An 11,735-nucleotide genomic window follows, 5' to 3' on the forward strand; every position below is an offset into this window, starting at 1 on the left:
GTTCCTGTGATAACTGCATCGGAAGCCTCAGCCTAAGGCCTGGCTGGAAGAGCATAACATCGGGGCTGGGCCCCATCACCCTGGACTACCTCTTTGGGATGGCCTGCAGCTGGCTGGCCTCCACCTCTAGCGGTCGAAGCTCCGCCTCTAGCACCTCTACCTCCACCTCTAGCACCTCTACCTACACCTCTAGCTGGCTGGGCGGTCTGTAGAACACCTGGTGCCTGAACCATAATACGGGAACCCTGTTACAACTCAGTACTCACCAATCTTGGACAAGCCCTCCTGATATGACCATACTCACCACACTCAAAACATCCACCTGAGTGTTGCGGCTGAAGATACTGAGATTGACCTTGGCGACCTGAATGACTACCCTAAAAACTTTGGAGCGGCGGTGCACTGATAGAAGCTGGTGGTGCACTGTAGGGCTGCTGATCAGAATACTGCATGTGAGAACCACGTCCACCTGAAGCACCGTGAGAAACCTGAAGTGCTAACTGAAAGGGCCTATGAGGATGGCCTCTACCATACGAATCCCTGCCTCCAGACGAGCCATGTGTGTTATCATTATCGTACTGATTTTGGTTATTATATTAGATTAAGTCTTCCGTTTGATTTCAGTTATCGTTAATATCTAAATGTTGGATACCTGTTAATTCAGATTGTTAAAAAGGGTTAAAAATAAAAGAGTTAGTAATTTCTATGTTTAGCGACTTTCCTAGCTTCTATGAGTAGGCGCCATCACGACTTCCGAGGGTGGAAAATCTGGATCGTGACATTATTGTTCCTAAAAACTGAACGAAGAACATTGATCGAGGTGGGATCTTCATGTAGTGGCCGAATTTGAAGTTGCTGAGGAAAGAGACAGCCTGTGACATACTCATGTACCCATAGACTTTGAAGCACATATTTGCTATTGGTCTTCCTGGTAGTATAATTTCCATGACATATTCAGTGATTATGTTCAAGCTTGGGGTCTGGTTTATTGTAGCCAATCTATATATACTAGTACGTGTCGAGTATTCCATGAGTAGTTATTTTGAGAAATATATGAATAGTTGTTAACAGGGAAGCCAAGTATTATCAGCCACTCAATCAAAACTTTACTTTTGACAATGTCTAACCTCATCAGTTTGTTATTCTATATCAAATTAGAAGATAGGTATAAATAGTTGTACAATCCATATTTCTGTATACCAGATGTTGTAGCTGCCTAATTATTGACTAGAAGCTCATTTAATACAACTTATAACAACTAGTGCCGCCTATTTGAGCGAAGAACTTACGATAGTAAATTGTAAGATTTACCTATTTCTTAATTCAATATCAGCAAGCAGTGGAGGGACATAGTTGATAAGAAATAAAATCATTTCATTGGTCAATGGTGAGTCATTATTCTCTTTTAAGAGAGATTTTTACCAAAAGACTCTTGCAAGTCTCCTTTTAAGACCGTAACCCGAGACTCTTTAACCAAAAGAACCATGTAATTCTTGATCTAGAGGAAACTAAAATTTTAACTAGAAAATTTTCACAGACGACGCCAAATTGTTTGACCAAAAAAAGTATGAGACCTTTTTCTGTTAAACTAATTAAATAAGAAGATGGAGGGCAAATCCTAGTTAAAGATAATTAACTCTGGATCCGAGATGAATAATATGAATAGAAAAACATAGTCGAGTATAAATGTTGGCCGTGATTATGGCCAGATTTAATAGCATAAAGAAAGATGCATTAAGTAACATTAAGTGGCAATAAAATGTAAATAAAGGAAAAGATTCACTCAATCTTGAGTGAAACGGATTTTCTTTCATTTGATAAAGACGAATGATAGACAAATACAAGAACCTTAGGACCCTTTTTGGATCCGATGAAGGTATGGGATCACAGATCCTCCAGAGAGGTGTGTTTACATATTTTCTAGAGAGAGGGAGAGGGAGAGAGCCCCCCCCCCCCCTTTTGGAAAGTCCTTCCCTCCTATTTATAAGGGAGTATCCATAGAAAATCCTTTAAAAAAGGTACAATTTAGATGGAATATTTGGTAGAATATTTTCTTTGAGTATTCCAAAGCAAACTAGTTGTTTCATCACTGCCCGACCTCGACCTTATTGATGAGTGTCCGACCTCGGCCTGTCCGACCTTGGCCTTATTGATGAGTGTCCGACCTCGGCCAATTGGTGACTGTCCAACCACGGCATGTCCGACCTCGGCCTTATGTCTCCGCGTGCCGAATCTCTCTGATCTAATTTTGACTCATACACAATACAAATACGGACTAATTGGGATTTCAAAGCGAATATCGAAAAACATGCAAAAAAAAAAAACTACTTTTATCCGGGTAAAGTGACAAGTGTAGAACTTGTACACTCCCTGCGTAGATATACGATAAGTATCAGGCATTGTAGTTAAAATCGGTAGTGTCGGAGAGTCGAAGCCAAATAAACAAGTCCACGTACAGATACAATGATGCTTTAGGCTTTTTAAGTTTTGGCCTTATTAGAATTTTAACCGCAGTTTTGACACATGGCCTCGTAGGCGAATTAACAAAGTCCAAATGAGTCAGTAACGTTGAGTTTAAACAAATGGGAACACCCAACAGACACTTTTCTGTAACTCTTTTTGACTGCATTCTCTTTTCTTCTTTTTCCTCCTTTTGGGACCTCCCCTCCATTTATCTTCGTACACATTGTCTGTCTAGACCTATAATAACTTATAAAAAAAATATTCATTGATTAATTTAATTAATGTATAATTGTGTGCACTAATTTCGTACGAATAAATTTCAGCGCCGACCCTTCCTAACAAAAACGACGAACAAAAGCACATGACACTGTCTCTTGAACTATGAAGTATCAATGACATTATTTTTGTTTCTTTATTTTTAATTGCATTATTTAGACACTGCCCATTTTCTAAAATCTTGGCATTTTCTATTCCATTCACCATATATACTGGTTCAATCTCTTCCCATTCTCCCAATCCTTACTCTTTCTTCTCTACTATCTCTATTCTCTTCTTGCTTAACTCCATTCTTTATGTGTCTTTTTATGTTTTAACCTTGTAAAAGGACCTACATTGGCCATTTTTGTAACATTCATACGTATAGCCAAAAGTAGTACACATCTCTACAGTTAAGATTTCTAAACATATGATGAATTTTGTCATGATGTTCTGTTCCATGCTTCTTATAATTGGGCTACTTCCTAATGTGGCATTTGGTAGTAGCCATAATTATGGTGAAGCACTTAGCAAAAGCTTTCTGTTTTACGAGGCTCAGAGATCTGGTTATCTTCCTCATGACCAGAGAGTTCAATGGAGGGGTAATTCTGGTCTTCTTGACGGAAAGGCTAGTGGGGTAAGTTTCTACTCTACATTTATAAGGTCAAACATTTCTATAACAACCTTATTTGTCCCGAATTATTTTGGTTGTTATAGCAAAGTGTTGTCATAGAGAACATATATTATAACATAACATACAAATTGGTTGCATTAAAAGACTGGCTTTTATAGTGAACGACAATTATATACAATGGCGTAGCCACATATAAAAAAGGATGGTCAGTTGAACACCCTTCATCGAAAAATTATACAGTGTATATAAAAGATTATAATGCATATATTAAATCAAAAATTACTTTTTATATATGTATATTAAATCTTGAACCAGAGGCGGCTCAATAATCTTAGAGGCCTAAAGCCAAGACGTAATAAGCGGCCTTAAACTTGTTTAATAATTTTAAATATTTTTTTTGAAGTTTATTCTTTTTACTTTTCGAGATGCGATTTAATCTTGACGATGTACTCAGCAATTTCATTTTGACGATTTAACCAACCCCTTTAATCTTTGTTGAAAGATTACTAACATTGTTAAGATTTTATTAAGTTTAATTTTTAATTTTTTCTTTTTACATGACCGTCAACGTAATTAACTCACTATATAGCATTGCCTCCCAAAGTAATAATCATGTAGAAATTTGTATTTACAACGATGATAAATATTTTACGATATAATTAGCTTAAAGTATGTCTATAGAGATCTTGAAAGAAAATATCTTACAAAGTTAGAATTGTAAATAAAATTTATTCAAGTTGGAGTAAGAAGAACTAGAAAGTAACTACAAATTTAATTGTCTTTCACTTTCATTTGAATTTTCTCAACCAACTCCAAAAAAAGAGCACATAAAATATAAAACTATGTTATTAACGATTGGTGGCAAAGTAGCAAAAGATGGTTGAAAAAGTTTCTTGTTACTATTTAATAATAAATACAATAAATATTTAAATTACATATAAAAATAGTAGCTTTTGGGGCCTCTAATTTGTGAGGCCTAAAGCGGCCGCTTTAGTGGCTTGGGGGTTAAGCCGCCTCTGTCTTGAACACCCTTAGCGAAATTTATTGTTTCGGCACTGGTTATACAACGATGCTCTTATAAAGAGGCCTGACTATAACTGAGTTTAACTTTCGCGCACAATCGGGTCATTTACAAAGTAGCTACTAATAAATCTTTATGATAAACATTAATGCGTAGAAAATATTTATACTGTCACTATAGATAACTTAAATTTTTTGTAAAGTTGTTCACATTTCCTAGTTTTAGAATAAATATCGGATTAATTATAGAAATTAATTGTTGCAGGTGGATCTGGTAGGAGGTTACTATGATGCAGGGGATAATGTGAAATTTGGGTTGCCAATGGCATTCACAGTTACAATGATGTCGTGGAGCATTATAGAATATGGGAAGCAAATGGGTGAAAGTGGAGAGCTTAGCAATGGTATGGATGCTGTTAAATGGGGTACTGATTACCTACTTAAAGCTCACCCTGAACCAAATGTCCTTTACGGAGAGGTAATTAATTCCTACTCCTACTGCTATTCTTTTTGAAGAGGAGGTTGGTCACGGGTTCGAGCCACGGAAATAGCCTCTTGCAGAAATGCAGGGTAAGACTGTGTACAATAGACCTTTGTGGTCTGGCCATCTCCCTGGACCACACGCATAGCGGGAGCTTAGTGTATCGAACTGTCCTTTCAGTGCTGTTCCATTTTTACCTACCATATTAAATTTGGTGTGTTCCAAATGTCCTTTTCAACTGAATAATAAGGTACTTTTAAAAAAAGGATTATAGGCATAATTTTGACCATAGTAGTAAAGTTCAGTTGACGTGATATGTTTTGAATAATATATAGGTTGGAGATGGTACAACAGACCATTACTGTTGGCAAAGACCAGAGGATATGACTACTTCAAGAGCTGCTTACAGGATCGATCCAAGCCGCCCTGGATCTGATCTCGCTGGCGAGACAGCGGCCGCCATGGCTGCTGCTTCCATAGTCTTTCGGAACAGCAACCCTGCTTATGCCAAGGAGCTCCTCACTCATGCCTACCAGGTATGTTTAAGCTACACAATTTAACTTTAAGAGTAACATAAAGTAGGAATGCATATTAAATAATATTGAAATAAATTATTTAAAAGATGTTATATATTTATTGATTTGATATAAATATTAGTACAAAAAATCTTTTTTATACGGGCGGAGTTATTAGGCAGTTACGATTAGCTCTGTTTTTTGTCAGGCTAGGTGTTGTCAGTGTAGGTTTGTTGTGAGGTGTCCTGTTCTTGCATTCATAATCCTAACGTCCAAGTAAAAGCTGTATATGGAAATTTTATATACTTCTTTAGTTGGACCAAGTTAGCAGTCATGCTATTGTAGCGCAGATAATAGAATAATCACACAAATCTCACATATAAAAATTACTTCTCCCTATTTTAATTTAGGTGATATAGTTTGACTCGATACAAAATTTAAGAATAATAGAAAACTCTTGAAACTTGTGATTTTAAAAGGATAAAAGCTTTATAGGACCATAACATTTGTGTGACTATAAAAAGTTCTCATTAAAGGTTAGATGCGTAAAATAAAAAGTTTAAAGTTAAATGGTTATTAAATATAGAAATGTATCATTCTTTTTTGAGTGGACTAATAAGGAAAGTTTGTCATATAAATTAAAATGGAAGGAGTAATTCGCATATTCTTTCCCTTTGCTTTGCTGTTTACACAATTCATTCGTTTTACAAGACTTCATATAGGGACTATAGGTGGTGTTATACTGTACTATTTCATTTCTCGAGTTCTACTTCCTATACTATCATATCACTTAAAAGACATGTTCGAAGTAAATGTCCATATTTGTGAAATTAGCAACCTAAGAAGAAATGTTCCAAGTAAATGTCCATGTTATTAAATCATATAACAATAACAACAACCCAAAAAAATTCTACAAGTGGGGTCTGGGGAGGGTAGAGTGTACGCAGACCTTACCCCTGCCTCAAGGGATAGAGAGGTTGTTTCCGATAGACCCTCGGTTCAAGCAGATGAAAAAGATAATATATCAGTACCAACAGCAGAAAGTACAGAAATAATAATAGAATCAAAAGTACGAGAAAATAGCTGAAAAACAATAAGAAAGGCTCGGTATTATGAAAATTGAAAGAGAAGTTTGGTCCTGAGCATCACATAAATTGAGACGAAAGAGTGGTATATATTAAATTCCCTGCACTATTACTCCTAGGGGTGGGCATCAGTCAGTTCGGTTCGGTTATGAATATTATCGGTTTAGTTTATCGGTTATCAGTTTACAAATTTAATAAACCGATAACCGAATCGATAAGATATCGGTTATCGGTTATTGATCATTATCGGTTCGGTTATTTGTTTACCCGATAAGATAACTCAATCTAGAGTTAAAACAAAAAAGGGAAGACAATTCACTGGAGTTAAGCAAAAAAGAGAAGAATTGACATATAGTATACTATCCATTTCTGCGTTTTGTCCAGTGGCCACAACAGGAATAGTACTAATTCTTCAACGAGAGTTGTCCAAATACATTAATAATAATATAAAGTAGTAGCAATTTCACTTTAAAATTAACAAGTCCAAACATATAGTACTAACAGTCCAAGATAAACTAGATGTTGTTTGTCAAATGCCTAACCTGAAAAAAGAAACCATAGGGCAAAACCTTAATTTGTGCATGTGCAATACTGACATAGAAATGAAAACACCTAGAAGGCAAGAAAATATTGTCCTGTTGTCAAAGCTCAGCGTACTTTACAGAAGAATAATATTAAAAAATATACCCGAAACTGACGAAGATTGTCGATTGAGAACTAATAAGTGTGAAGAGAAATTGGTAGTAGTTAAAGGCTGCATAACGTGAGCTCACAAAATTAAGAAATGAAAATAAAAAAAAAGAATCATTAATCGTCAAACATACCAATATGAAGATGAATTTTGTTATAGAAATTAAAAACCTAATGTATAAGACTAAGGACTTACGCTAGGAGTAACTAGTAAGGTCTATGAAGAATGACGATAAAGCAACTGAAGAGTGCGGCTGAGAAAGAATAGGAGAGAATGAACTGAAGCCCTAACATATGTATATACTTAAGGGTAAAGTCGTAATTTTATTAATTCTTATTGGGTTATCGGTTAACCCATTAACAAAATTGACAACCCGATGCCCGAACCGATAACCCAATAGTGAAAAAATTCTAAACCGTTACCGAACCATTAACCCGATACCGATAACCCAATAAATAATTAACGGTTCGAGTTATCGGTTTTATCCGATATATGCCCGGCCATAATTACTCCGCCTCCCCTTATTTTTCTAGTTGTGTAGGACTAAGTAATTTACCTCTGCGTTTCCATAACTAGTGGTTACTGTTGTTTTCAGCTATTCGAGTTTGCGGACAAATACAGGGGCAAGTATGATAGCAGCATTACTGTGGCGCAGAAGTACTACCGATCTGTCAGTGGATACGCAGTACGTGCTTGATTCCAACTCTTCTCCTCTTCCTTTTGCATTTCATGAAGAAATTTAAACTTTGTTTTGAATTGTAGTACATTTTGTCATTTTCACACAATTTAATTCTCAATTTTTGGAATTTTTTTAACAGGATGAATTACTGTGGGCCGCTGCCTGGCTGTACAAGGCATCTAACAAGCCATATTATTTGAACTACCTAGGGGAAAATGGGGATGCACTTGGTGGAACTGGTTGGTCCATGACTGAATTTGGCTGGGACGTTAAGTATGCCGGTGTCCAGACTCTTGCTGCTAAGGTCAATTCCCTTAAATCCATACTTTATTTCGTAATATAACCTGAATCATCGTGTTTCCCTTAGCAAGTTGTCCCGTTTATAAACTCTAAATTGGTCACGCCGAACATGCCTGTAGATTTTTAGACCGCAATCTCTGTTCCTGTAACGCTTGTAAGCATAAGATGATTTGCAACCTAATTCAGCAATATTCTTTTACTACTGCAAATAATAAACCTATTTCTGTATATAATTGCAGTTCCTAATGCAAGGGAATGCTGGTAAACATGCACCTGTGTTTGAAAAGTACCAGGAAAAGGCTGAGAACTTTATGTGTGCATGTCTTGGAAAAGGTAACCAAAACATCCACAAGAGTCCAGGAGGTCTCATTTTCAGGCAGAGATGGAACAATATGCAATTTGTCACAAGTGCTTCTTTCCTTGCCACTGTCTACTCTGACTATTTGGCTTCTGCTAGAAAATCCCTTAAGTGCTCCTCTGGCATTGTCTCACCATCTGAGCTCCTCTCGTTTGCCAAGTCACAGGTAATGATGCTAATATCGATAGAGGATAACTAGCCGGACTCTTTAGCCAGATATAATATTTCATTATTTGCAAATACTGAAGCATGTTTGCAATTTTCAAATACTCTTTTTCAACTTTGGCTTCAACCAGATATTGTCCAAACGCCTACTAGATATGCATTGGTTAAATTCTTGTGCATCTATTTTCTTTCTAGGTTGACTACATTCTTGGAGATAACCCAAGAGCCACAAGTTACATGGTGGGATATGGAAACAACTATCCAAGACAAGTTCACCATAGAGGTTCTTCCATTGTCTCTGTAAAGAAGGATCCTTCTTTTGTTAGCTGCCGTGGAGGTTATGCCACCTGGTTTAGTAGAAAGGCGAGCGATCCCAATCTTCTAGCTGGAGCCATTGTTGGTGGACCTGATGCCTATGACAACTTTGCTGATCAGAGAGACAACTATGAGCAAACTGAACCAGCCACCTACAATAATGCTCCTTTGATTGGTGTGTTAGCAAGACTTCATGGTGGTCAAAGTAAATATAGTCAGCTCCTTCCAGGTATTCTTGGTTAATTGACATTCTTTCTCACAATGCAAATTAACCCCTCATTTTAGCCCAAGCAATGAGGTTCTGATAAGTTGTCATGTGACCAGAAGGTCACGGGTTCGAGCCGTGGAAAGTCTCTTGCAGAAATGCAGGGTAAGGTTGTGTACGATAGACCCTTGCGGTCCGACTTTTCCCGCATCCCGCGCATAGAGGGAGCTTAGTACACCGGGCTGCCCATTTTTTTAGGCCAAGCAAGTGTTGGGCGAGTTGGGTCGTGAAACATTTATTGCTTTACCTGCTCAAATTTGACCCCAACTTTCCCATTTGCTACTTTTGTTTATAAGTAAGCTTTTGAAGCTGTTGCTAACAAAGAGTGTTCCTTTGCTACTTACAGTTGCTATCCCTCAGCCAAAGCCAGATCCAGAGCAAAAAGTAATTCCAGCTCCAGGTACTTTAACTAGTTCTTCTTTTGACATTGTTTAGTTAGAATTACTTGTGCAAATAATTGTAGCCATAACAATACATGGAGAGAAGTCTAAAATGGAATATATATCTGCAGCTTCGTCAACTGCTGACATTACTATTGAACAAAAGGAAACAGCTTCATGGGTTCATAAGGGGAAAACTTACTACAGATACTCAGTAATAGTAACTAACAAATCTGCTAAGACATTGAAGAATTTGAAGCTCTCAATATCCCAACTCTATGGTTCTCTTTGGGGTCTTTCAAAATATGGTGACTCCTACGTATTTCCGGCCTGGATCAGCTCATTACCAGCTGGAAACAACCTCGAGTTTGTGTACGTTCACTCTGCTTCCCCTGCGGTGATTTCCATACCAAGCTACACTCTTGTCTAAAACTCAAGAGACGACGTGAATCTACAAAGAATGAATCATCAACTCTGGGGTCTTAATGTAAGAATTGTGCAGTTGTTTGTAAGTTTTCAACTTCTTGTTGGTTTGTAGTTTTGAGTTATTAGGGGTTTAGCTATTGAAGTGTAGGTTAAATAAAGGCGGATATCTGGAGGAAGAAAGGAGCGACGAGACGAATTAAAACAAGTGCTCATCCTCTTTCTTCTCCACTTCATTTTGTCACATTATAGCATAGTATTGAGAAAAGAGTGAGGAGTTGAGAAATTAAGAAGGTTGCTTCTCAACAGAAATATGTGAAGTTGATCTTCATTTCCTTTGTAATTTATGCAACTTCAAGGTTTTCATACGTTTATATTTATCCAAATATGCGTTCAATGGATAGTTACATAAGCAGTATTGCCTTTTTAACAGCTGCAATAAAGCAGCGCTGGTACTCCTATATTTTAGGTAGAGTACACAATTACCCTCTTAACTCGACCCTCACGACCAGCGGCGGGGCCAGATTTTCAATCTTATGGGTTCTGGATTTTAGAACAACAATCTCAAGTGTTAATAATTGAGTTCTAAATTTAATATTTGTACATATTTAATGAGTTTATTGACACAAATATATTGTTTAAGCAAATGCTACTAAGTTCGGACGAACCCGCCGGGCAACTAGCTTTGTCCCTACTAAAGACATGTCCAACTCCAAACTGGGGATTCAGAATTTCGAGCTCTGAACACTGGCCAAAACTGTATTACTTGATCCTAGATATCTCAAGGTACACTCCCATGTGTTCTTAAAATTATGTCGTCCAAGCTCATAAGGGACTTGATCATATATTTATACTACAAGTGAACATGAAAAAGAATTAGAAAAAATAAACTACAAACAGTAGTACAAGCATTTTATAAAACACTTACCAAATTGAATAGAAACGACAATTTTAGAAGATAATCATGTATTGGTCGAAATTTGGACTGGACTTAATAACTGTAAATGGACGTGGTCGAGGAATAAGCCGACCACGGTACAATGGCGAGGGGTCGCCTTAAGAAGGATTAGTGCCAAGGTCAAGTAAAGAATGTACGGAAGCAACAGTAGAATAAGTCTAGAATAGAAAGAAGGAATATTTCATTGGATATTCTTTCAATTGTACTTTTTAGGGTTTCTTAGGAATATCCCCTATAAATAGGAAGAGATAAAGAACAAAAAAGAGATCTTCATTTTTAGGAGACGAACACATTGTAAAGGTTGATCACAGAGAATATACAAAGCTTGTCTTGTCCATTGATTCCATTATTCAACATATATCTTTTACTCACAAGATCCAAGGATCTCTTGTCCACCTTCATTTTATATTGTCCCCACGTTGTTGTCAGGAAGGAGAATCATACAAGTCATCTAATATTTGGGTGATAAGTTCTTTCTTATTATATTTATTGCCATTATCTACATTCATTGCAGACTGTCTTTATTGCATTCATTGACAATCATTGAGCACTCTTAATCGGCATTCGATATTATCGGACATTATCCTACATCGTTAATGCATTAAGTCTGCAGATCTAGTAGTTATTTTATTTAACTAGGATTCACCCCATGTTTTCTTATTAATTCATTTTAAGAAAAGGTTTAACACTTTTTTGGTAAAACAATTTTGTTCTGTGGAGAGTTTCTAGTTATAATTTTAGTTTCTTC

At 36.8% G+C, this 11,735-nt stretch overlaps 1 protein-coding gene across 1 annotated transcript; it reads left to right on the forward strand.

Annotated features, from left to right (window-relative positions):
* The first annotated feature begins 2,944 nt into the window (after nucleotides 1–2,944).
* LOC104244279 (endoglucanase 6-like) lies at nucleotides 2,945–10,415 on the forward strand. Its single transcript, XM_009799668.2, has 9 exons — nucleotides 2,945–3,355; nucleotides 4,638–4,850; nucleotides 5,189–5,389; nucleotides 7,740–7,829; nucleotides 7,963–8,127; nucleotides 8,363–8,647; nucleotides 8,842–9,190; nucleotides 9,573–9,626; nucleotides 9,738–10,415. The coding sequence occupies exons 1-9, from the start codon at nucleotides 3,149–3,151 to the stop codon at nucleotides 10,034–10,036; spliced, it is 1,863 nt and encodes a 620-aa protein (XP_009797970.1). The 5' UTR covers nucleotides 2,945–3,148; the 3' UTR covers nucleotides 10,037–10,415.
* Nucleotides 10,416–11,735: the final 1,320 nt, after the last annotated feature.

This window comes from Nicotiana sylvestris, chromosome 10 (assembly GCF_000393655.2).
Source record: "Nicotiana sylvestris chromosome 10, ASM39365v2, whole genome shotgun sequence".
Lineage (NCBI taxonomy): Eukaryota > Viridiplantae > Streptophyta > Magnoliopsida > Solanales > Solanaceae > Nicotiana > Nicotiana sylvestris.